This window comes from Musa acuminata, chromosome BXJ1-4, assembly GCF_036884655.1.
Source record: "Musa acuminata AAA Group cultivar baxijiao chromosome BXJ1-4, Cavendish_Baxijiao_AAA, whole genome shotgun sequence".
Taxonomy (NCBI): domain Eukaryota; kingdom Viridiplantae; phylum Streptophyta; class Magnoliopsida; order Zingiberales; family Musaceae; genus Musa; species Musa acuminata.
The window spans coordinates 1,643,385-1,665,220 of NC_088330.1; the positions used below are offsets into that span (position 1 = coordinate 1,643,385).

Genomic DNA, 21,836 nt, shown 5'->3' on the forward strand with positions numbered 1-21,836 from the left:
AGAGGGTACAAGCCAAATCTTTAAATTTGATCTGTATTTCAGAAGTCAATCAACTACTCAAACAGTATGTTAGTGACAGAAAAAGCTGTGAGTGCCAATCTGTGGTGCAGGTTGCTAAATAAGCTAAAAAAATGCACAAGCCTTTGTTTGGCCATTATCACTTTCATTTCCATGGATTGTTACAATAAAAAAATGGAAATTAAGGCCTATGGAAAAACTTGAATTCTATGCTTGTTTGACCAAAGTTTCCTTGTGCCTGTGACCCTTGTTTCAGCCCCTAACCACAATGACAATTACCACAAAGATATGATATCTTGACCAAGGCATAGAAATATCCTTCTCTTAGCTCTTCCTAGTGCCTCAATATTCGACAACAGAAAAATATTGAAGCAGAGAATTGAATCCAAATGGTCCACAACAGTGGTAGCTAGTCATAAGAAGAAAAGTATTTAACTATGGAGAGTGACAATTATCTCACCATATTAAAGTGTGGTGGGGATTTTCCAACTACTGCATATTAGATCCAATACATGGTGGGCATGTCCAACTGCAAAATTGTTCCTGCCTTTGAGAGCCATGAAAAATTCATTTAGAATTTCCATCAAAGCCAGTAGGAATGTAGGAAAACAAAAAAGGAATCAATTATAAATTGTAGAAACATATGGAAGCACAAAATGAATTTGTACTTTCTGCATGTTACTCACTTGTAGTTATGTTGCGGATTTGGCTTGTGATGCAGTGGTTTAAGCTCGATCATGTCACCATGAGTATTCAAATGACTTGAATAATGTAGATTAGTATATCTTGGTTGTGTGCCATGGCATTATTGTTTGACATATCTCTAGTAGCTTCACCTATCTTTTCTCACATAGAAACAAGAGAAAGGGGGAAGAAATAAATAAAAAGCAAACTGGTCATGTGAGGTGACCATGTATTCAGTAACTTTCTAGAGAAAAAGTAGGTTGATGTACTGATAAACAAATAAATTAAATGGACAGCAGATTGATGTGGTTAATAATCCATGATTTAGAAGTAAGCTAGGGACTTGAAACTGCTTAGAAAGAACTAATATTGTCATTAATAGCTGATAAAACTGAGAATGCCTTCCTACTCAGCAAGTCTTTTAGATGGGGTTTAAATGAATCATATGCTTTCATGTGCATAGGCCATGGTGATAAATGAATTGGTACAATAGGCTGTTGTGGTTGAGTGACCCCTCTGCTCATTGTGGAAGAATGTGACAGAGAAGCTTGTCCTGAATGGAGGGACAGACATCAAGTCAGTCCATCCCCCACCCACATGCTCTGCAGAAAATATACTTGTTATTATGGTTTGAAATAACACTTCTGCTTCGACTTTTGACCCTAATTTATGAGAATTAGAAAGCTCAAGTTTCACTTCCAAAAGGAAAAGAGAGGAAGAAATGTTGTGCTGTTGCATGCAGTAACCATACCTATGACAAGTTCTGCAGTAGGTACTCAAATTAAATGCAGAGCATGGTAGGTCATTCATAAATGCTACCTGCTGTTATCTTCTTCTTGTTTTTACTCTCTGCAACTGTGACTTCTTTAGGCACAAGCAGTAGCAGCATGAGCTAACTTTTCTTTTGGAGTCTCTGGATGGAGTATGTTTTTTTTGTTGTTCTGGTGAAGAACCAAAACAAGCAAGCATTAAGTACAGGATGACAATGCCAAACTTAAGTAATTTGTGAGGTCAAGAGCTGAGAATTGATGGTTTATGATGCTTGTTAATTAGCTCCTTGGCCAGCTTAATGTACTACTAGTCTTTTTTTGTTTTTTCTTCTTCAACTTGTGAATGTTTTCCAACTTCAAAGGAATTTTGAAGGACTGCTTGTTAATTTTATGAGCTTAAATTGTAATTAGTAGAAGACTAATATCAAATGAACAATCAAGATAATCAATAATAACACATAAACTCAAACCAATCAACATAAGATTGATTTTTATGCATTATTTTCTTTAATCAAGAAAATCTTAAAATTTTCACAATGTTATTTCTTTCTTAAATAAATTATACACTCACATATTCTGAATCTTTTTCACTTACTTTGGATCTGTTAGAGAAGAGCCCTAATGAGGACTTAATTATCAAAATCTTAAGATACATAGTATATTTAAAAGATAATAAATCTTAATTTATATAGTTTTTTTCGTACTTGAATTCCTTATCTTGAATATTTGATTCGATCAATCCTAACAATTACTAATACCTAATGAAATAATAAACAACCCATAGTTGACTCAACCTTATTACGAGGAGCCAAAATTTGATATAGGTCCAAATCGAGCTACCTAATCTCATCCATAATTAGATAATGTAGTAATGGATTACCAAACTTAGTGCTTTGATTAATGTGGATAGAGAAGAAGAACGAAACATTGCTTGCTCTCCTTTCGTTGTCATTGACAACAGTGTGGGCAATCAAAGCTACAGCTTTTCTCATCACTACCTTTTATCTAGACAACAAGAGGATGGATCAAAAGGAATCAAACAAAAAGACACTCATCATCATCTATGTCTTTGTCATCCTCTTCCGAATCCTACGCAAATTAATTGGGATGAGTTGTGCATGCTATCCAACAATGTTCAAATACAAACTTGAACTGAGTTATAATCCACGATGATTACTATAGATTTATCTTACTCAACTCTCTTTTTATATACAGAGCATAAAAAACTAAAAGAATTTGTGGCCTTCTCTATTTACTTAGAATTTTCTCTCTTTTTTAAAGAGACAAAAACTGTGTGAAATTATTTCTTACACTGAATAAGGACAAAAATTAATTAATCAATAAATTTAAGATATTTATATTAATGAAATCTTGAAGAAATAAAAAAAAATGATTATTAAGTATCCCCTTGAAATTTTTTAGATCACACCTTCTATTTCCATAGTGTGTGTGTGTATATATATATATATATATATATATATACTTTGATTTCTAAGTAATAAACTCCAACCGGTCGCTTACATAACATGACGCTCTTAGTGGCACCAAAACGAGTCTTTCTTTTGCTCTCGCGGATACTTGATGGGCTCGTGCCTCTCCGCATCCCCGTCGCCGGTGACGGTGGAGGGAACTCCGACGGTGGGCCCAGGCTACGGAGGCTCCTTCTCGGCCCTCCCTCGTCTCGGCTCCAAGAGCTGGAGGGGGAGGAAGAAGGTAAGGAAGGAGAAGCAGAAGAGAGGCAGACGGGGGGCAGGTAGCGGCGGGCGGCGGCGGGAAGCGGCCGACGGCGGCTGCGAGGCCGTGGAGGATGAGCTCCGCCGCATGCCGGGTCGGATGTTCTTGAATGACGCCAGCGAGGTCGCTTGCCTGTACACGCAGCAGGGACGGAAGGGGACTAACCAGGATGCAATGATCGTGTGGGAGGTATCTATCTGCTTGTCGGCTCTTGTTCGCTTTTATGGCGACAAATGATGGTTTTCGTTGGCAATACTACGTGGTTTCGTTCGCAAGAATGTGTCTTTATGCGTAGTGGTGATGAATTGATGCTCTGTCTATTTTGCTCTTCTTGTTGCATATTGTTTGTCCAATTAAACTCAGTCTTTTCCTTTCAGTATGATTTTTTTTCTTGGAATGGAAGCATTATGTAGCGTGTTTTACTCAAAAAAAAAAAAATCTACTTTTGATAATTGGCTTCTGTTTGACTGATTTTGGGGGAAGTTCGTGATATTTTGCTTCTTAAATCTTGATTTTTTGTGGAATTTGTGGTTGGTGATTCCACTCGTAATTGGAAGGCTATTAGTTTCTGACGATTTGCAATATACAGCAATATCTTGCATGGTGATGTATCTGTTTCCCTGGTGTCCTTTAATGTTTCTTCCCTGTGTCTTATTTCTTTTTCACAAATTCTTTGGTAAATAGCCCAATGTTCCCTTGGGATTTTTTTTTCTTAATCTAGTAATTCTATAAGTTAATATCGAGGTTCTTTTTGCTGCTCTAATTTGTAATTATTACTAGAATAAAAACATAAAGAAGCCCATTTTTGAAATATAAGAAAGAGGCCAGAACAGTTAAGAATCTTACACTTATAGATTGCACTATCTATCATCAATGCTTAAAAATTTTAGCTAAATAATAGTTTCCAAAATTAGCACATTATGTAATTTCACATTAACAATTATGCTTACTTCTAGTTTTCTGTAGTTACCTGTGACTTCTAGTTTTCATGCCTCTGCGCTCGTTTGTGATAGATTTGCTTTTTGCATAGTAGTTACTCATTAACTGCACTCTGATTTGTTATTTCTACTCCAGTCTTGAAGGAAAGTTAGAGCATGGCATACATATTGTCTCTAACATATATGTATTGCAATACATCCATATTGGCATATTTACCAAAAGAGACAAGATTGCCTAAGCATGGAGCTACCCCTGCATTAAACTGTCTTCATTTAAATTCTCATATAAATGAAAATATATATGACATATGTCAATAGAATAACTAAGTCTGTATCCTCAATTCTGTAGTGAACTAATCATGCGGGTGTTTTGGTGCCAAAATCTAGTAAATTGAAGATACCTAAATATATGTAATCCAAATGAGTTGAGAAAATCTATATTCTGATCTTCCCAAATGCATCAATTATTTATGCTTATTACAAAGACACATGAAATCTGGAGAAATTTATTAACTAATGAGATTTTTGCAATAGCTGGATGGCATCTTTAAAGAATATGTCAGAGTTGATGGCCATCTGATTGCTGAAGCCTTCACATTGTCAAATGCGATTGCAAATAAATGGCCTTTTAAGCATCTGTTTCCTAGAGAATTACTCTGTAAAATAGTAGGCCGTGGGAGAGGAAACTGAGCTTTGACAAAATGAACAATTGAATCTATGCTTAATCTTACTTTTATTAGAATGAGTACCTGATTAGGTAAAGGCAAGAGAGATGACTCAAAGCAGGTGCAGCAGCTAAATTAGAAGTTTCTTGCTGCTGGGTTTGTCTTGTTGGTCATTGCAATAGCTATTGCTTTTCCAATAACACATGCTTGTTACCTTGTTGCTATTGCCTTGTTACTCCACCTGCATATATTATTTATGTATGATGTTCATTACAATCATTTAGATAACATGGAAAAACCTTCATTTTTACCAACCAGTATATACATATTGCCTTCATTGCAAACGCTGCCATTTGGAACTTCTTGTTGATTACATTACAATGATATGTGTGTTTGTAGAATTTCTCTTTGACAAAAGGCACCATTTTCTGCGGGGTGTTTGATGGTCACGGTCCATATGGTCATATGGTTGCTAAGAAAGTCAGAGATTCTCTTCCTCTAAAGTTGTCCACCCAATGGAGAGTTAGAGTTAACAGTCACGAGAGTCCTGATCTAAATGGTAGTATTTCTGGGAGCATGGACTCTGAAGAAATGGCATCTTTTAGCAAAGATGATAATTGGAGTGACTTCGTGGACGAGAATGAAAAAGTGCCTGAGATGTATCTTCCACTGAAGCAATCTTTCCTGAAGGCATTTAGATTGATGGACAAAGAGTTGAAGTTTCATCCAATGATTGATTGTTTTTGTAGTGGAACTACAGCAGTTACTATAGTAAAGCAGGTAATAGTTGAGTTGCAAAATGTTTTTGTTTCTTCACATTATTCTTGTCTTTCTGGTGCTTAAAAGAAATTCCAAAGTCGACTTGGTTTAGGGATTCTAGACTTCCTAATTTTTGAAGTTTTTAATTAGTCATCATTATTATTTACTAATGCATGTAGTTTCGGATAGTTTAAAACAATAAGTTTTTTGGTGAACTTTTAAGTAGTTGCCAAAACTTAAAATTGGTTTTGTCTCGATCTATTTGGTGGCCATTAAGTTTGACTTTTCTTCTACAGGGACAGGACCTTGTTATTGGAAACATTGGTGACTCAAGAGCGATAATGGGAACACGAGACGAGGACAATAATTTAATTGCTACACAGTTGACCGTTGACCTGAAGCCCAATCTTCCTAGTAACTATAACTTTTATCGAAAGCACTGTTGGCATAAAATATTGATAGAATAGAGCATTCACTTTGCTTCTATCGGAGTGTTTTCATTTTACGTAGGGCTTATGTTACTGATCTATATAATAATCCAGGTCTTTGCCATAATTAATCAATTATTTTAAGAGGTGAAACAATTCACTCTTAAGTCTTAAGTCTACAATTTCACAGTTCTATGTCTATATTTCTTCGTTGATGAGTGATGTTCACTTCTCATTGTTGACAAGCTTTAGTAATCTCCTTAACTTATTAGGTCTACCTGGGATTAAACTTTAATATGTTGTCACTAGGGGAAGCTGCCAGAATCCAGCAATGCAAGGGAAGAGTTTTTGCACTGCAAGATGAACCAGAAGTCGCACGTGTTTGGTTGCCAAACAACAATTCCCCTGGATTGGCTATGGCCAGGGCTTTTGGGGATTTCTGTCTTAAAGATTATGGTCTAATATCAGTTCCAGAAATTTCATATCGCCATCTGACTGAGAAAGATGAGTTTATAGTTCTTGCCACCGATGGGGTATTTTTCTTTTCCTGTCATTGTGTAATATCCTTTGCTAAATACTGTTGCAAAATTAAAATGTTAGTTTTAGATCAAGTACTATCTAGATTGATAGATATGTGTGAAAAATCTCTGTAATATTTTATTATCTTAGAATTATGAAAACCAGATTAGTGTAGCCCAACTGGCATCTGTATTCTGTGGTTGCATCATAAACTTATTTTGCAGTTGTCTTTATCCCTCTTATTGGACATCATCATCACTCTTGCAAAACTATCCTTTACACAGTCCTTTTGAATATAGAAAATATTCTTCAGTAGACTATCTGTCAGAAGGTATTTTCCATTGGCATTGTTATTTGTGCTGCATAAGGATTGCCATGTTATGGTATGAAGGCATGCTGATACTTGTTTGGTACAGTATGATCATGTGCCATGCTGACTGGCATGCCCCTTTGCTGGCTATTAAATGTAAAGATTAACATAGCCATATGTTGGCACCAGTTGGCATGACATCTGTTGGTGCCTTCTGACACGGCATGTTTCGAGTTCCAGTTGGCTCCATGGCACCTCATACTGCATGAAGTTATCAGAATATTAAACCCAAATATGAAAAGGCATGGCACCTCATACTTTTTGTTCATATTAAACCCAAATCTTGTATGAAATACTTTTTCTTTAAGACTTTGTTGTTCATATGTTTGGCTGTTGGCGTTGTGAAGCTGTCGGTCTACAATTTAGTGAAAATTCTCCTATTTGTTCTTTACAATTGGTCCCACTAGAGTAGCCATCTAATTCATTCTTCACAGGTCTTTTGTGTTTTTGCAAGTGCATGCTTCTGTTGTGTAACCAATACTGATCCATATCGTAATTAGTAAAATATTAACCATCAGTCATGAATCTTTTCTCATTTAGTCATTTTCAATTAACATTTTGCTTGCATGATATTTACATTGATGAAAAGCTAGCTTGATTTAGAAGATTATATAGTTTCTAACATGAGGATTAATTTTGTGCAGGTTTGGGATGTTCTTTCTAACAAGGAGGTAGTAGATATTGTTGTATCAGCACCCACTCGCAGCAGTGCTGCCAGAGCTGTTGTCGACTGTGCAGTGCGAGAATGGCAGCTTAAGTTTCCTACATCAAAGGTCGATGACTGTGCTGTCATCTGCCTATTCTTGGGACACATATCATCTGATGCATCTCAGAATTGCGACTCGAACAAGAAACAGACCGAGCCAAAAAAGCCAATGGTGTTGGGTCTTACTGATAAAGAAGTTATAGGCGAACAAGAAACATGTGAATCGAAATCATCGATCACTGTTGATACTACTGGATTGGAACCCTCTTATGCTCTTCACAGTGCAAATGAGATTGTTTCAGTATCTGAGGGACCCCAAGTGATGACTGTGCCAGAAAATTCCCAATCTACCAGGAGCCTTGCCCATTGTATATCCGTTCTTGAGGAGGAGGAATGGTCAGCCTTAGATGGTTTCACTAGGGTAAATTCCCTACTTAATATTCCTAGATTTTTATCTGGTGATAAAAGAACCTCTAGTTGGAAAAAATGGTTGTGAGAAGCCACAATCACCTCCAAAATCTGAATCTGGATATTCTTGTTGTTATCTAATGCAAAGTTGGAATGATCAAGATGAAAAAACAAAAAATTCATAAGATCTGGTGCTGGATCTGGAAATTATTGTACTGAATTTTATCCATCTGCCTGAGTCTTTAATCCAACATTATCATTTCGATTTGGATTACCAGTATTGTCTAATCGACTGTAGAAGAGCAACACAAGGCCTACATTATGTTACTTTGATGTTGGAGGTTTACACTTGACAGGTTTCTTTTCTCATTGTAAAAAGTTTTTTTTTGGGAAAAAAAAAACCCTGTGAATTACATGCACTTGTATGAAAAAATGTCGGTGTGATTTATCGGGGAATTAGCTATATTTCATTTTATTTTTTCAAAGGGATATCAATCGTTAGGAACTTCGACCCGATCATTTCGGAGTAAGCCCCGAGCCAAACGTGGATTATCCCAAGAGGAGAGACAAAATTATTGGTAAGCCGGTCAGAGTTAAGGCTCCTTCATCTGTGTTAAAAGTAATGTTTGGCTCCTGCAACCATCAGTTTCCCTTTGATTTTTCTTCTTTTCTGAACCCTCGTATGTTATCCTGCAAACTACTTTCGTTTGGAACACACTTCACTTGGAAATGCACACTAATCATCAAGGAATTAGAAACATTAAGCATTAATGGTTTCGATATCACTTGAAGAATTTCTTGTTTCTTCTTTATTGTTGACTTTGTGATTCTTTTCTTTGATCAGTTGTAAATTGATCTGTCTTTATCGTTGCTCTTGCGATCTTTCTTTGCCAACACACTTCATCCAACTCCAAATGGAAAGAGACTTCCCCACCATTCCTTATTCCTTGCAAGCTTCACTCATCCAAGTGCGTCTACTAGTCTTTCTATTTGGCTTGCAGAGGAGAACTTGCAGCAGCAGCCTTCTCGCCGTGATCGTCGAAGTTGCGGCGAAAAGACTGCTCTCCAGAAGACTACCATGAGGCTCTGTTTGAATACGTGGCTCGTGGAGAGGTCGATCAGAGGGAGAAAAGCAATTACAATTACTTGCTTTCCTTTCCTTCTTTCTCCTCAGCTAAGTAGAATCGAGCTAATTTACTGCGACCAAACGAGCACTGTAATCCAAACAACCCTTTTTCCATGCTTCATCGTTAGAGCTTCTCACCGAAACACTGTTCTATCTCGTTATAAACTTTATAGAGCCTGATGTTGGAGAAACATTACCGAGATGGGTGACACAGGTGCATCGACACCGTCAATGGTCAAGGGTGGAGCTCAAGCTGTACTCCAAAAGAAGTGCTGTGGGGAGAGAGTCTTCAGATATGGGGATTCTCTTGGAAGAAGAAATGCCCCTTCCTTCCACCATGAAAAGGACTCGGCAACAATCACTTTTGTCATGTCGTGCACTCCAATTAAGCTTTCACTTGCCACCTAAAATGGAACTGCGTAATCTTTTCTCAGGCAAAGCAAAAGACACTTTGGAACCTCATTTCTTGCAAAACCATGATTTGTGCTATCGTTAGCTAAACAATTAGAGAAGATAAACAATAATAGAAATAAAAAAGAGGTGACAATTGGTAGCAACACAAAGAAACTGTAATCTATCTTTCCACATGGCAATGCCACCATTCCCATAAGATGCGGCTTTCCTTCACCCTCCACTCCCTCCCTCCCTCCTCTATTTACCCTCCATTAAACAAACAATAAACCGAGTTTGATTAAGCACTTCAAGATTGCATTTTGATCATTGAAGTCTTTCATATATCCATTTTCCTTCCCGTTTCTCATTTAAATAATTCTTCGATTAAACTTAGATTTTTGAAAGTTGTCGACAAAATAAAAATATAGATTCCTAAAAGAGTTGCGTGAGGTATTAAATCAAATCTTCATCCACAAAAAAATGCAAACAACAACTAACACAAGGGTGTTGGGATCAAGCAAATCAAAATGCAAAGATTCTTATCCTTTAGATAAACTACTGTGAAATGGGATACGATCGATTAATGCACTAAATATTTTGGCAATGTACAATTGCAATGTATCAAACGTGAAGAATCGAGCATTGACATAGGGATATGTCGAGAAATGTGGAGTGATGTGTTAATATAGAAATGATGAGAGTTAATCTGAAAAAGAATACAAAGAATATAAAACAGAAAAGGTGGAATAAATAAGGGAAAGAGAACAAACAAAAGAAGAGTTGTTCTCCATTTAATGCGCGCTCTCTTTAACCTTTCAATGCCAACAAATCCTTCCTAGTTCTCGTGTCTCCCTCTTGCTCTCTCTCCTCTCTCTCTTTTTCCTCCTTTTCTCGGTCAAACCGCCCTCTCCCTCTCTTTCTCTCTTTTTTAGAGAGAAAGCAGGGAGATTTATTGGGAGAATTTTTGGATTTCCCCGAGGAAGCAACAAATGTGTGTGATTTCTGTCTCGTTGATGCTTGCCTACCCCTGTAGCACCTGTCCCTGTCCATTCCCTGGTGTTGCAGCCTCGGAGCTCGAAGCTGACCAATCATTGGATGTTTTCGAAGCCTCTGTTCCTGCTCCCACCTTCCAAGTGGTGTGATTCGGTCCGTAACTTTTGCCTTGCATCCTTTACTTGGTTCTTTTTGCTTGTAATTCTTCCCTCCTGTTTTGTTTCTGTTGCAAAGATTCAATTTTGCGGGTTTTTGGTAGCTTCATTCCGGAGATGTATGTGGTCATTTGGACATTCTGGGTCTTCGTTCGTCCTGAAGTTTGTCGCTTTTTGTTGATTTTGTTACCTGTGATCGCCTAAAAATCGAAACTTTTTAGTAATCCAAGTCATTTTTCTTCAATTGCGTGATTGGGAATCCTTCAAAATCTCATCTTTCCCTTTCGCTCGCTGGTCTATTAGTTTGTTGTCAGGTTGCGTTGAAGGTAGGTTCTGATTTTTGTTTCTCTTGTTAGAACATTGGAATTCCGAGCCGCGTTTGTTCATAAGCTTCATCTGAATATAATCTTCTCCTTTATTTGCCTACTAAGATCCTGCAGGAATTTGTGCTGAATCAAGTGAAGAATTGAATTAATCATGGCTAAGACAGATGACAACAACGCCATGATCGACGACCGCCCACCTCCAATTACTAGCTCAAGAGCCTTTCTTTCGAACTCTATAAACGAAGAATTTGGATCGAAATCATTCTCAGATTTCTTGACAGAGAATGGAAATGTGGGGTTTCCTTGGACATGTGAAAACCAGAAAATGGGCATAAACACAAAAATAGAAGAAGCTGAGGCTGGAAACGACTTCTCAAATGATGCCTCAGTGCAACCAAAACCTTTTGATGCCCCCAAATCATGCTCTGCTGTAGGTCTTGCTGAGAGGATGGCAGCCAGAAAAGGATTTAATGTGCCGAAGCTTGATACAGCTCGGATACCACCGGCCACCATCGTTTCATCCTCGGAAATACGTTCCCCTTATTTGACTATTCCACCTGGTCTAAGTCCCACCATGTTGTTGGAGTCCCCGGTTTTTCTTGCTAATTGTCTGGTGAGATATTGTACCTTGCATTCTTTTAGTAGTTGTCGTGTTTTCTACATAAACACATTAAGGAAGTCAGATAGATGGAGAATATAAATTAAGAACTGCAACATAATATCAACAACTTTGCCGATAGTTAGTTGTTGTAGAGTGAGAAGAACCTCTACAGGGTCACTGTGTTCATTGATCCTTTGTTGAATGCACCAACATCATCGTGGTTCTTAACCAAGTAGTGAAAGAACACATGGATTTTTGTTGTTCATGAATCAGAGCACTTGTTACCTTTAAACAAAATGATAGCATATATGGATTTGCCCATGGTCCTTGTGTTTAACTTCTTTGGCAAAAAAAAAAAAAAGAAGAAGAAATTTCTGTGAGGTTACAGGAAATAAGTGTTGATTCAATATGTTACGTAAAAGGCTCATTTTCAATTCGGCATTAATTTTCCTTAATTGCTTATATTACATCATCATTGAGAATGCTAGTGATACATAGTCAGACTGATAAATTATCCGATCGGAGCAGGTGGGTTTGCATTTTAACTTGGGCTAGGAAAATGATAAGGACAAGCATGGCATTTTCTACTTCAGTAAATCAATGGTGCACACTGTTGGAGACATTTTATGCAAGTCCGCTGCTAGTTATTTCATGCTTACACAAACAAGTTGAAAAATATACAATTTAGTCAACAATTCGGTGGAGCTTAAAAATATATGAATATAAGTAGAAAGGTCTTGAGAGCTGTGTATCAGTTTCTTGGTGTTCTTTTGCCATTTTTTCTGTTAATTCAATGCATATTGGCATTGAGGTCCTAGGGAATTTTAAACTTGGCCATTTTTATATTTGAAAGTTTTCTACTTGTCATATTCAGTTCATTAACATATAGGGCTGAAACTCTGGGTCTCTTGTTACCTGACTTTTCGTTGTTATTTTTCTAGGCTCAAACATCTCCAACAACAGGCAAGTTCAATTTTGCAGATATTGATTCAAACCCAATGTCCCTCTCACTTTCAGCAGTTTCTACTAAAAGTGACAACGATCTATTTGAAGACATTCCAGAAGCATTTTCCTTTAAGCCTCCTCTGGAATCACACTCACACCTCTCAAGCACTGAAGAAAAGGTAATGTTGTGGATGCCTGGACAAACTTCTGTTGCTGCTATAGTTTTCTGATGACTCATCACTGTATGCACAGATATTATCTAGAACCTTATTGCTAAGATGAAGGCTTTGATCATACTGATCCTGAATTATTGATCAAATCACAATTTGTTCTATGTCATTGAGATAGTATTTATTTTTCCACCTACTTGAATCATATGTTCAAAATCTTCAAAGAACATAGACTTCATTTGTAAGTCATTTGAGCATTGTAAATCATGCCAATTTGTATCGATTTTGATTTTGGAGTCTACACAATCGGTTTTGTATTATTTTCTGTCTACCAGTAGGATTCTGGCTCAACTTACACACCACAAAGGAAGTTACGGTGGCACGTTTCACCAAGAAAATAGCAGTCATCTTGCAAGGCTTTGTTTGTTTCCTTTATCAGTTTATAAGTTCTGTTGCAATGAGGATCAGTTTAAATGCCTCAAATCGATGGAAATATGTGCTTTTATAATTTATAATTCTTTTTGCTATTTCTGTATTTTTTAACTTCCAGTGGCCAAATATGTTAGGTCAAGAGCAATATGGATATGGGTTTGATATATAAAATTACATTTTAACAATTTGGTGACCTATAAAAGGTTTGTGAAATAACCTTTATACAGAATCTCCCAAGTTGTATCATTAAATTGTGTATTGGTGCTGCCCAACCTGCTATGTTCCCTTTTAGAATTGCCTACTACGTCCCTAATTTGTCAATTGTGGAAATTCTCTTATTAGTAAATAAAATAACTTGATTGATCTGACCAACTTGCTTAATGATATTTGCATGGTAGTTAGGAAAATGTATAGCTGGAAAGAAGCATTTATCTACCTGATTACACATGAAGAAACATATTCTATCTTTTCCTCTAAGCCTGCGTTGGCATCCAACTAGGCAGATTGAGAACTAATGGAGATAGTAACGGTAAATAGTCAAGTCCGGACTGTTATTCTAGTGAATAACTGTTATGTTGAATGTTCTTCTCCTGCTTAGGAGACACTTTGAGAATTATCATTTTAGGCTTTATTGTCTTTATTAAACAGTTTTTAGGCTTTCTATCCATATTTGGTGGAGGAATTATCATTCTTGCTGTCTCTATGAACCTACCTTCTGATGCAAAAGCTTTTTGCACCCTGGTTTTCCAAATGACTGAAACATTTTTTGTTGCCCTTTTCTTGGCATAGTTATGCATATCTTATTTATGGTGACTTTTTCGGCTCTTTGTTAGATTGACAAAATAAATTTACCACACAAACTCTTCAGCGTAAGATATATGTATTTTAACAAATATGTTTATCAGTATCTTATTCACATATACATTTAGCAGTCCATACACTAATGTTTGTAAGGTGGTTTTGGATTTTGTTCAGCAGCAGGAGTTGCCAGGCATTGAGGTGTCCATTCAATCTGGAAAACCTACGCAAACAGGAACCATAGAAGCTGACAATAATAACTTCCAGAATCAACAAAAATTTCACCTTCAGGCTGGCTTTTCTGTCCCATCCGATAGAAAAGATACCTCTGATTATATTATGTTGAACCAGAGAGTCTCTGACTCCATCGTTGGAACTGATTATGCTCCGACTGTCGATACCCAGCAGGATGGGGAAGCAGACCTAAGAGGAGAACTTTCTGCAGCTGTTGGCACTCCAGCTGAGGATGGATACAATTGGAGGAAATATGGCCAAAAACAGGTAAAGGGCAGTGAATATCCAAGAAGCTATTACAAATGCACGAATCCAAAATGTCAGGTGAAGAAAAAGGTAGAGCGATCTCATGAGGGTCACATCACCGAGATAATCTATAAGGGTGCCCACAATCACCCCAAACCTCACACAAGTCGCCGTTTATTGCACCAATTTGGTGACCCTCAGATTGATGGCTCTGAACAGCCTGGCTCACAAACAAGTTTTGATGGCAAGCCTGTAAAGGGAAGCTTACACAGCGGGAATGGAGGTCAAGATTGGTGGGGAGATAGCCTGGAGGCAACCTCATCAGCCCCTGTTGCCGCTGAACAGTGTGACCCTTCTAACTCCCTGCAACAGAACCAAGATGGCACTCATTTATCCCCGGAAGCTATTGGTGTTTCATCAACGATGTCCAATGATGAAGAAGAGGATGATCGAGCAACCCATGGCAGTGTCTCACTTGGTTGTGATGGTGAAGGAGATGAAACAGAGTCAAAAAGAAGGTTATTTTCTTGGTGCTACCTTACTGTCGACTTCCAGTAGTTTATTTGAGCAAGAAAAACATCTGATGACCTGACTTTGTCACCTGTAAATTTATGAGGATCATAATAATTGGTTGTTTGTTTTCATCTGTTCTGATCCAGAAAGCTAGAAGCTTCTGCTATTGAAATGAGTGCAGCTTCAAGGGCAGTTCGCGAACCAAGAGTGGTGGTTCAGACTACCAGTGAGGTTGACATTCTCGATGATGGGTATCGTTGGCGCAAGTATGGTCAGAAGGTTGTCAAAGGAAACCCAAATCCCAGGTATCATAATTTCCTGTCATCGTCCAAATTATGGTTGCAAATGCAACTCTAATTCCTAGAAAAATCCCATTTGTTTTTCCACTGCTGATGGAGCTGAAATCTCGCTTTCTGGGTGCAGGAGTTATTATAAGTGCACCAATCCAGGATGCACAGTACGGAAGCACATTGAGAGGGCCTCACATGATCTCAAGTCGGTGATTACCACTTATGAGGGCAAGCATAACCACGATGTGCCAGTGGCAAGAAACAGTGGCCAACCCAGTTCTGCCCAGTCAAATACAACGGCCAATGCAGCTCCACAACATAATGGCCTTCTGCAAAGGCCTGAGCCAACCCAAGATGGCTTTGTGAGGTTTGATGGCCATGCAGCTCTCGGCACATTTGGCTTCCCGGGAAGAGAGCAGTTAGGACAACCATCCAGCTTCCCTTTTTCCATGGCACAACCGGGCCTGGCAAACCTTGCCATAGCTGGATTGGGTCCGATGGCAGCAGCAATGAAGATGCCGGTTGTTCCTCCGCTTCATCCTTATTTAAGTCATCTCCAGCTGACCGAAGCTGGATTAATGGTGCCGAAAGTAGAGCCCAAGGAAGAATCCATGCCAGACTCAGAGCTGCCTGTGCTGAATGCCGCCTCAATTTATCATCAGATGATGAGCAGGCTTCCTCTAGGACCTCAGCTGTAAATAATAGAATGAAAGATGGATGCTTCTCTGTACACCTGAGAAGGGAAGGGAAAGAAAAGCCTCTCTTTTAGTTGTTTCAAGCATAGGATCAAGTGAACCTTGACATCATGCAAGGCATTACATTAAGTATAATGGTTTCATGTTGGCTTGTTTGGGCTGTGCTTTGCCAAGAAAAGACTTGGGAATTAGTTTACCGTGGACATGAAATGATAGCAGATACATTTAAACTTTCTCTATTTAAACGGAGTCATTTACAAATTGTTATCACCACCCTAAAGCTCTGATGAGTTCATGTACTTGAATGCTGCTGCTGCTGCAGAGAAAGAATTCATGCTTGACGAAAAGGAAACAAACATCTAACATGCTCACTCTGGAAACACAATGAAGGGAACATCAAACGAACAGTGGTGCTCAGGTAAACTAAACCTTCTTCCATCCATGAATGCTAGTGTTTGGAATTGGTTTATGACTCCATCCTTGGGCTAAAATGCATACCACCCAATTATCAGAAAAAGATGACCAGAACATCAACACAGTCGATCTTTTCTTCCTTGAAAAGAAGAATCAAGATGAATTATGAGATCATTGAGGTGCATGCTCACTCTTCCCTACCCATGACCGGAGATGAAGGCAATGTCCTCAAACCTTCCTTTTTGTCGGCAATAATACTTGTGAGCCATAAGTAGGACATGTGATCTTCTGGGAGATGGTGTACTGCATTTAGCCCCATCGACCTTTTTACATGAACACACAAGTGGGTGGGCGCAGCTCCATGTCTGTGTCTCCCACTTCGTCTTCTGTTCTCCAACTTGCAAGCTACCAAAGACCACTCTCGTCGAGGCCTAAATTAAACACCAAACAAGGAAAGATCAAATTTAAGCAGCTACAAGAGAGGAGATTGCATGTGAAAATGAGTGCTCGAAAGTATCTGCACAGTGTGCTGGAAAGTGACATATATATATATATATATATATATATATATAGATTATTAGTCAATGGAGGTGGAAGGTCTTCTCATCATCCGATGGAATTGCAGGAATTGAAGTCTCCACGACTAACGAGTGAAATGAGAATTAGTGATCCAACTTGAAAGATCCTTTTCATCATCACACACATTGTTTTCATTGGGTTCCAAGACAAATTTTAGGAGACTTGAACGCTTTAGTTATTAGTTCACGTAGATACCAAATTTTAGTAGGCTTCAAATGCCAATTTAAATGGACGAATTCACCCTCTCATTTTCAACATTTTCAAACACCAATCTTTTTTCCTCTGGAATACTCTTTTCCCCATAGATCGATCCATTATTCTGTGTGATGATATTTTCAACAATATATAAATTTTATACAAAATATTATGTTTATTTTTTATACTATAATAGTTTTAACAATGTAGTGTTTTTATACGGTGTTATAGTATTTTTTAATATTATTAAAAACGCTATAACACAATGTAAGAAAATTATAATTAAATTTGTTATCCTATGGACTAATTTTTAAAAAATAGAAGGAAAAACGGATATACGACCGTGGCTATTTTATGTATTAAATAAAAAAACCCTTTTAGAGAATTTTAAATTTTATTTTAAAAGCTCTAAAATATTTTTAAGAATTCTTCTCTTATTTCATCTCATCTATCTTTATTAATCTAATTCGAACTCATCTTGAGGGCCTATATAGCACGGGGCTCTATCTATCGTAGAAATTTTTTTCTCTCTTAAGTTTTAAACGTGATAACTCATTTTTACGGATGAATGATTGTGCTCGCTTTTTTTTATCTTGGGCTCTAACTCCTTCAATTTTTATAGTTCTAAGATAGTTTTTTTTTTAGAAACTTTAATATTTGATACATGGCCAAATTCCAAAAGACAAATTCCATGGCCAAATTCATACTGAAACAAGAAGCACTAATCCATGGCCAAATTCCAACCTAAAAACAGCATACTGAAACAAGAAGCACTAATCCATGGCCAAATTCCAAAAGACAAATGGAGCCATGCAAGGATAGTTCTTAGGATCTCTGCAACAGCTTCGCAGGACATAAATCACCAATAGCTCTTTGGCGAGACATCAATCTTGTCATGTCCAACGAGGTTGCATCCTTCGGCTTGCCCATCATTCAAATACCGCATAGCTACGACACTTCATTCCTTGCTAATACAATAAAAAGTGAGACTTACAAAATTATCCAAGTCATCCATTTTAAGACTAGTCTAGCAACCAAAGAGCATTATTAATAAGAAAAATAGTAAAAGAACCCCACATTTACTAAGAACTCCTTTAAGCTCGTATAGCTTTCTCGAGTATGTTTTGACTTTGAGTATAAAAAATATATATTATGATACGTCACAACTCCTAATATCACATCCCGTGAATCTATCTTAAATCAAAAATATTTTTTAATTACCCATAAATCTATACTCAAGATCCATAACATAAAATTTGAGGGTACCAAATGCATTCAATTCTTATTTACATATATTCAATTCTTATTTATATATATACTATAAAATTTATACGATCTATTATCATACAACAAATCACTTGATAACTCTATAAAACTCAATGCCAAATCAAAATTATTAATAATCACTTTGTAGACTCACAAGATCTAATAAAAATATCATAATCATAAAAACCAATTATTTACCTTCACATCAGTATAAAGCCATCACATTTAATATTCTAAACTTTAAAATACGTTATATCTTTTAACCTTTACAACAACACACACTAACTTATAGTTTTATACAACATTACAAATAAAGTGTTGTTTACAATAATATCTTATTAAATCACTAAAAATATATCACCAATAACATAAGTATGAGTGATAAGCTAACCTGGAAATTTTATACAACAATAATATAATCTACAAAACTCAACAAGTGACTACCATATTTATAACGTATAGAAAGTAAATCATGTGGGATAAGCATCAAGGTGAAAAGCATGCATTCAAGAGTCATACTTATCATTTTATATATGATTCATACTTAGGAGCAAAGAGCAATATATAAGTAAATCATAAAAAGCATGAGATCAAGAGGCATATATGAGATTTCATTTGATTTATTGATATCAAAGCAACATATAGCAACATAAGAGCAAATCAAAATCATAATGTAATCATGAGCTCAAGAATTATCATACTTGATCCAATGATAGTAATGGAGCAAAGAGCACCATATGCGCATATTAAGAACAAATGCAAGTCGAGTTCAACAGGTATATTTGATATTTCATTCAATGTATTCGTACCATGAGAGCAAATAATAACACATAAGTATATCCCAAAGAAACATAAAAGATGAAATGAGATCATGACATAGTACAATACTACTCATCCTTGGGTGGCCACTAGTCTATTATGTTTGGATAAAGTCATTTGGGCGACAAGGGTATCACAAGATCTACATATAACTCCTTTTTATTTTTTATTCATATTATCACACAAATACTAGAGTATAATAAGGACATTCTTATTAAGAAGGTAGGATATATCAGAAGCACATGTGAAATTATAATAATATACATATGTATATATGAAACAATATCAAGCTAATATGAATATATTAATTATAACAATATCAATTAAAATAAGAATCAGTAAGTAAGAAATAAAAGAGGTTTTATAGTAATAACACGAGACTTATTTGAAAGAAGATTTTAGTTGATAACATATTTCAATTATATGAAAAGGACATAGATGATATAGTGGATCATGACATAACATAATTTCATCCATTTTTGGATGAACATAACATAAGTTTATCGCTAGTTATGACTCCATCGGCACCCATGTTCTCTCTATTTTTATATTTTTTAATTCACTAATTTAACATGAAGACTTTCATAAATCATATCCCTAGCATTATTTCTCTAATATAAAAATTACTAAATAAATTCTCATATTAATTAAAAAATTCATCATACCATAAATAATGGAGACTAATTTAAAGATTTTTTGATCCACTAATCTAACATGAAGACTTTCATAAATCATATCCCTAGCAATATTCCTCTAATACAAAAATTACTAAATAAATTATCATATTAAAATAATTAAAAAAACATCATATAATAAAGTATTAGCATTACTAGGACAAACAAAAAAAAAAAAGGTGGAATAATGATAATTGTCAAGAATTCAAGAATTAAATGTACCATTTTGATTAATATCAGTACCTTCATTTCATTAGATTGGACAACCATCTATAGTGCAATTAACTCATCTCACCAACCCATGTCACCATCACATCATTTGGCATTCCGCCATTTTATTTTATGTTAAAACTAGAGCTTAACATTCTATCTATCAATCATATCGATTCTTGGCTTCGTCGTTAGGCATTTCAACGATCGATGACTCGATCGATGTTCAGTGCTACCAAATTCATGATTTGTCTTTTTGGCGATCTATTTGGATACGAAATTGATGGTAAATTTTCGAAATGATGAAACTCGTAAAGCATCGTTTCATCATATATATAATTCAAGAAAAAATATCTATCTCTCTTTCTAGTGAAATTAGGATTTATTGTCCGGCGACAATTCGGTAATTCTTTTATTAAAGAAAGTGGTAAATAGTTAGTGTTGTTGATTTTAAGACACAGATAAATAGTCACTTTTGTCGACAAAAAACACTAATATCGTTGACTTTTTTTGTGTGTTGACTTATTCGGATCAAATTGATTAAAGTTAGCTAGCAGCACGTTTACAATGCTTTTGGTAGAATATACAAAAGACATGATGGTTCTCCAAGTCATCACCCCATTGGTTCGATCCACGAGAGAGAGAGAGAGAGAGAGAGAGAGAGAGGGGCGGCTCAACGAATTCATGCGTGAATCACACATTTCATATTTGGAAGCGATTAATTATACTACAACAACAATGTTTTTAATTATTCATATTTGATAATTTGACTGACTTCATTTTGATTCCATTCCGACACCTTTAAGATGGGACCCAAAGCGTACATCACCAAGCACACGGTTTAATGGAAGGAAGGAACTCACTCTTATTATTTACTATTATATGATTTGGTAATTTAGTAAGTAGTTTATTTTTTGTTAATATTTATAAAATAATGTTTCAGGCTCATAATCCTTAATAAATAGATATTATCAATGATTTATCAAACACCTTATCATTTGATAATCTATGAAATGATACTTTAAATAAATAGATCTGATTCATCCCGTGACCAGAAGAGGCAAGAAGAGTTGCATCCCATCCACAACCTCATTGCATTAAAAGAAGAAGAAGAAGAAGAAGAATAATAATAAACAACAATGGTGCTCCGTCGGTCCATCCACCAATTTGTAAGGCTCACATTTAAAGCTTCCATCCATCACCCTTTCGGTACCCAAAATTACACCTCGAAAAAGACCCACTGTTTCGTGCATTAATCTTCGTGCTCTACAAGGAAAATTATTGCATCATTATCTCTATATGTATGTATAATATATATATATATATATATATATATACACATATATGTTTGGAAGAGCACAAAAAGGATCGATTGAGAGTTCCGAGGGGAGTCTCTACTTAAAAAGTAAACGACTCATCCTTCACTATCTCCGCTTATGTGTGGAAGGCGTGAAGTAATACGTACACGTATTTTCTATTCTCGTGGCTCCCCAATAACACACGCACCATCTTTGATGTGGCCATCGATTTTCTCAATCTCAACGCAATGTGCCAAAGATATAAATGTGATGTGATTGATTTCCTTGCAAGGAAAAGTTAGTACCGCGCATGTGCACAGGAACAGTGCATGCGTGCCCACTTCCCAAAGAACCCTCGTCTCCGACCCTAAATTACAACTTCTATCTTTACTCCTTCGATGTTATTTGTGATTGTGGAGGTTGGAAGATAGGGAGGAACTCAATAAGGAATTATGATTTGGAAAA

General features: G+C 36.5%; 2 protein-coding genes across 5 annotated transcripts; both read left to right on the forward strand.

Annotated features, from left to right (window-relative positions):
- The first annotated feature begins 2,997 nt into the window (after positions 1–2,997).
- LOC103980337 (probable protein phosphatase 2C 66) lies at positions 2,998–8,276 on the forward strand. The gene is made up of 5 exons (XM_009396710.3): positions 2,998–3,395; positions 5,209–5,589; positions 5,865–5,982; positions 6,306–6,529; positions 7,530–8,276. Exons 1-5 carry the CDS (start codon positions 3,054–3,056, stop codon positions 8,085–8,087), a joined length of 1,623 nt encoding a protein of 540 aa, XP_009394985.2. The 5' UTR covers positions 2,998–3,053; the 3' UTR covers positions 8,088–8,276.
- A 2,053-nt stretch (positions 8,277–10,329) lies between these two features.
- Positions 10,330–16,071, forward strand: LOC103980335 (probable WRKY transcription factor 2). 4 transcript variants are annotated; one of them, XM_009396706.3, is made up of 6 exons: positions 10,330–10,664; positions 11,098–11,605; positions 12,535–12,717; positions 14,116–14,936; positions 15,078–15,236; positions 15,355–16,071. In XM_009396706.3, exons 2-6 carry the CDS (start codon positions 11,144–11,146, stop codon positions 15,917–15,919), a joined length of 2,190 nt encoding a protein of 729 aa, XP_009394981.2. In that variant the 5' UTR covers positions 10,330–10,664; positions 11,098–11,143; the 3' UTR covers positions 15,920–16,071. The 4 variants fall into 4 exon arrangements, with proteins under 4 accessions (XP_009394981.2, XP_018680269.2, XP_009394983.2 ...); XM_018824724.2 differs by having other exon boundaries at positions 11,107–11,605; XM_009396708.3 differs by having other exon boundaries at positions 11,107–11,605; positions 14,119–14,936.
- Positions 16,072–21,836: the final 5,765 nt, after the last annotated feature.

What these genes read in the sequence shown, in the direction of transcription:
- LOC103980335 (XM_009396706.3), top strand. Translation starts at nt 11,144, where the DNA reads ATGGCTAAGACAGATGACAACAACGCCATGATCGACGACCGCCCACCT. An exon ending in GAAACAGAGTCAAAAAGAAG is followed by an intron (nt 14,937 to 15,077) that starts GTTATTTTCTTG and finishes GTTCTGATCCAG; the next exon opens with AAAGCTAGAAGCTTCTGCTA. An exon ending in AAAGGAAACCCAAATCCCAG is followed by an intron (nt 15,237 to 15,354) that starts GTATCATAATTT and finishes TTCTGGGTGCAG; the next exon opens with GAGTTATTATAAGTGCACCA.
- LOC103980337 (XM_009396710.3), top strand. Translation starts at nt 3,054, where the DNA reads ATGGGCTCGTGCCTCTCCGCATCCCCGTCGCCGGTGACGGTGGAGGGA. An exon ending in CAGTTACTATAGTAAAGCAG is followed by an intron (nt 5,590 to 5,864) that starts GTAATAGTTGAG and finishes TTTCTTCTACAG; the next exon opens with GGACAGGACCTTGTTATTGG. An exon ending in CCTGAAGCCCAATCTTCCTA is followed by an intron (nt 5,983 to 6,305) that starts GTAACTATAACT and finishes TGTTGTCACTAG; the next exon opens with GGGAAGCTGCCAGAATCCAG.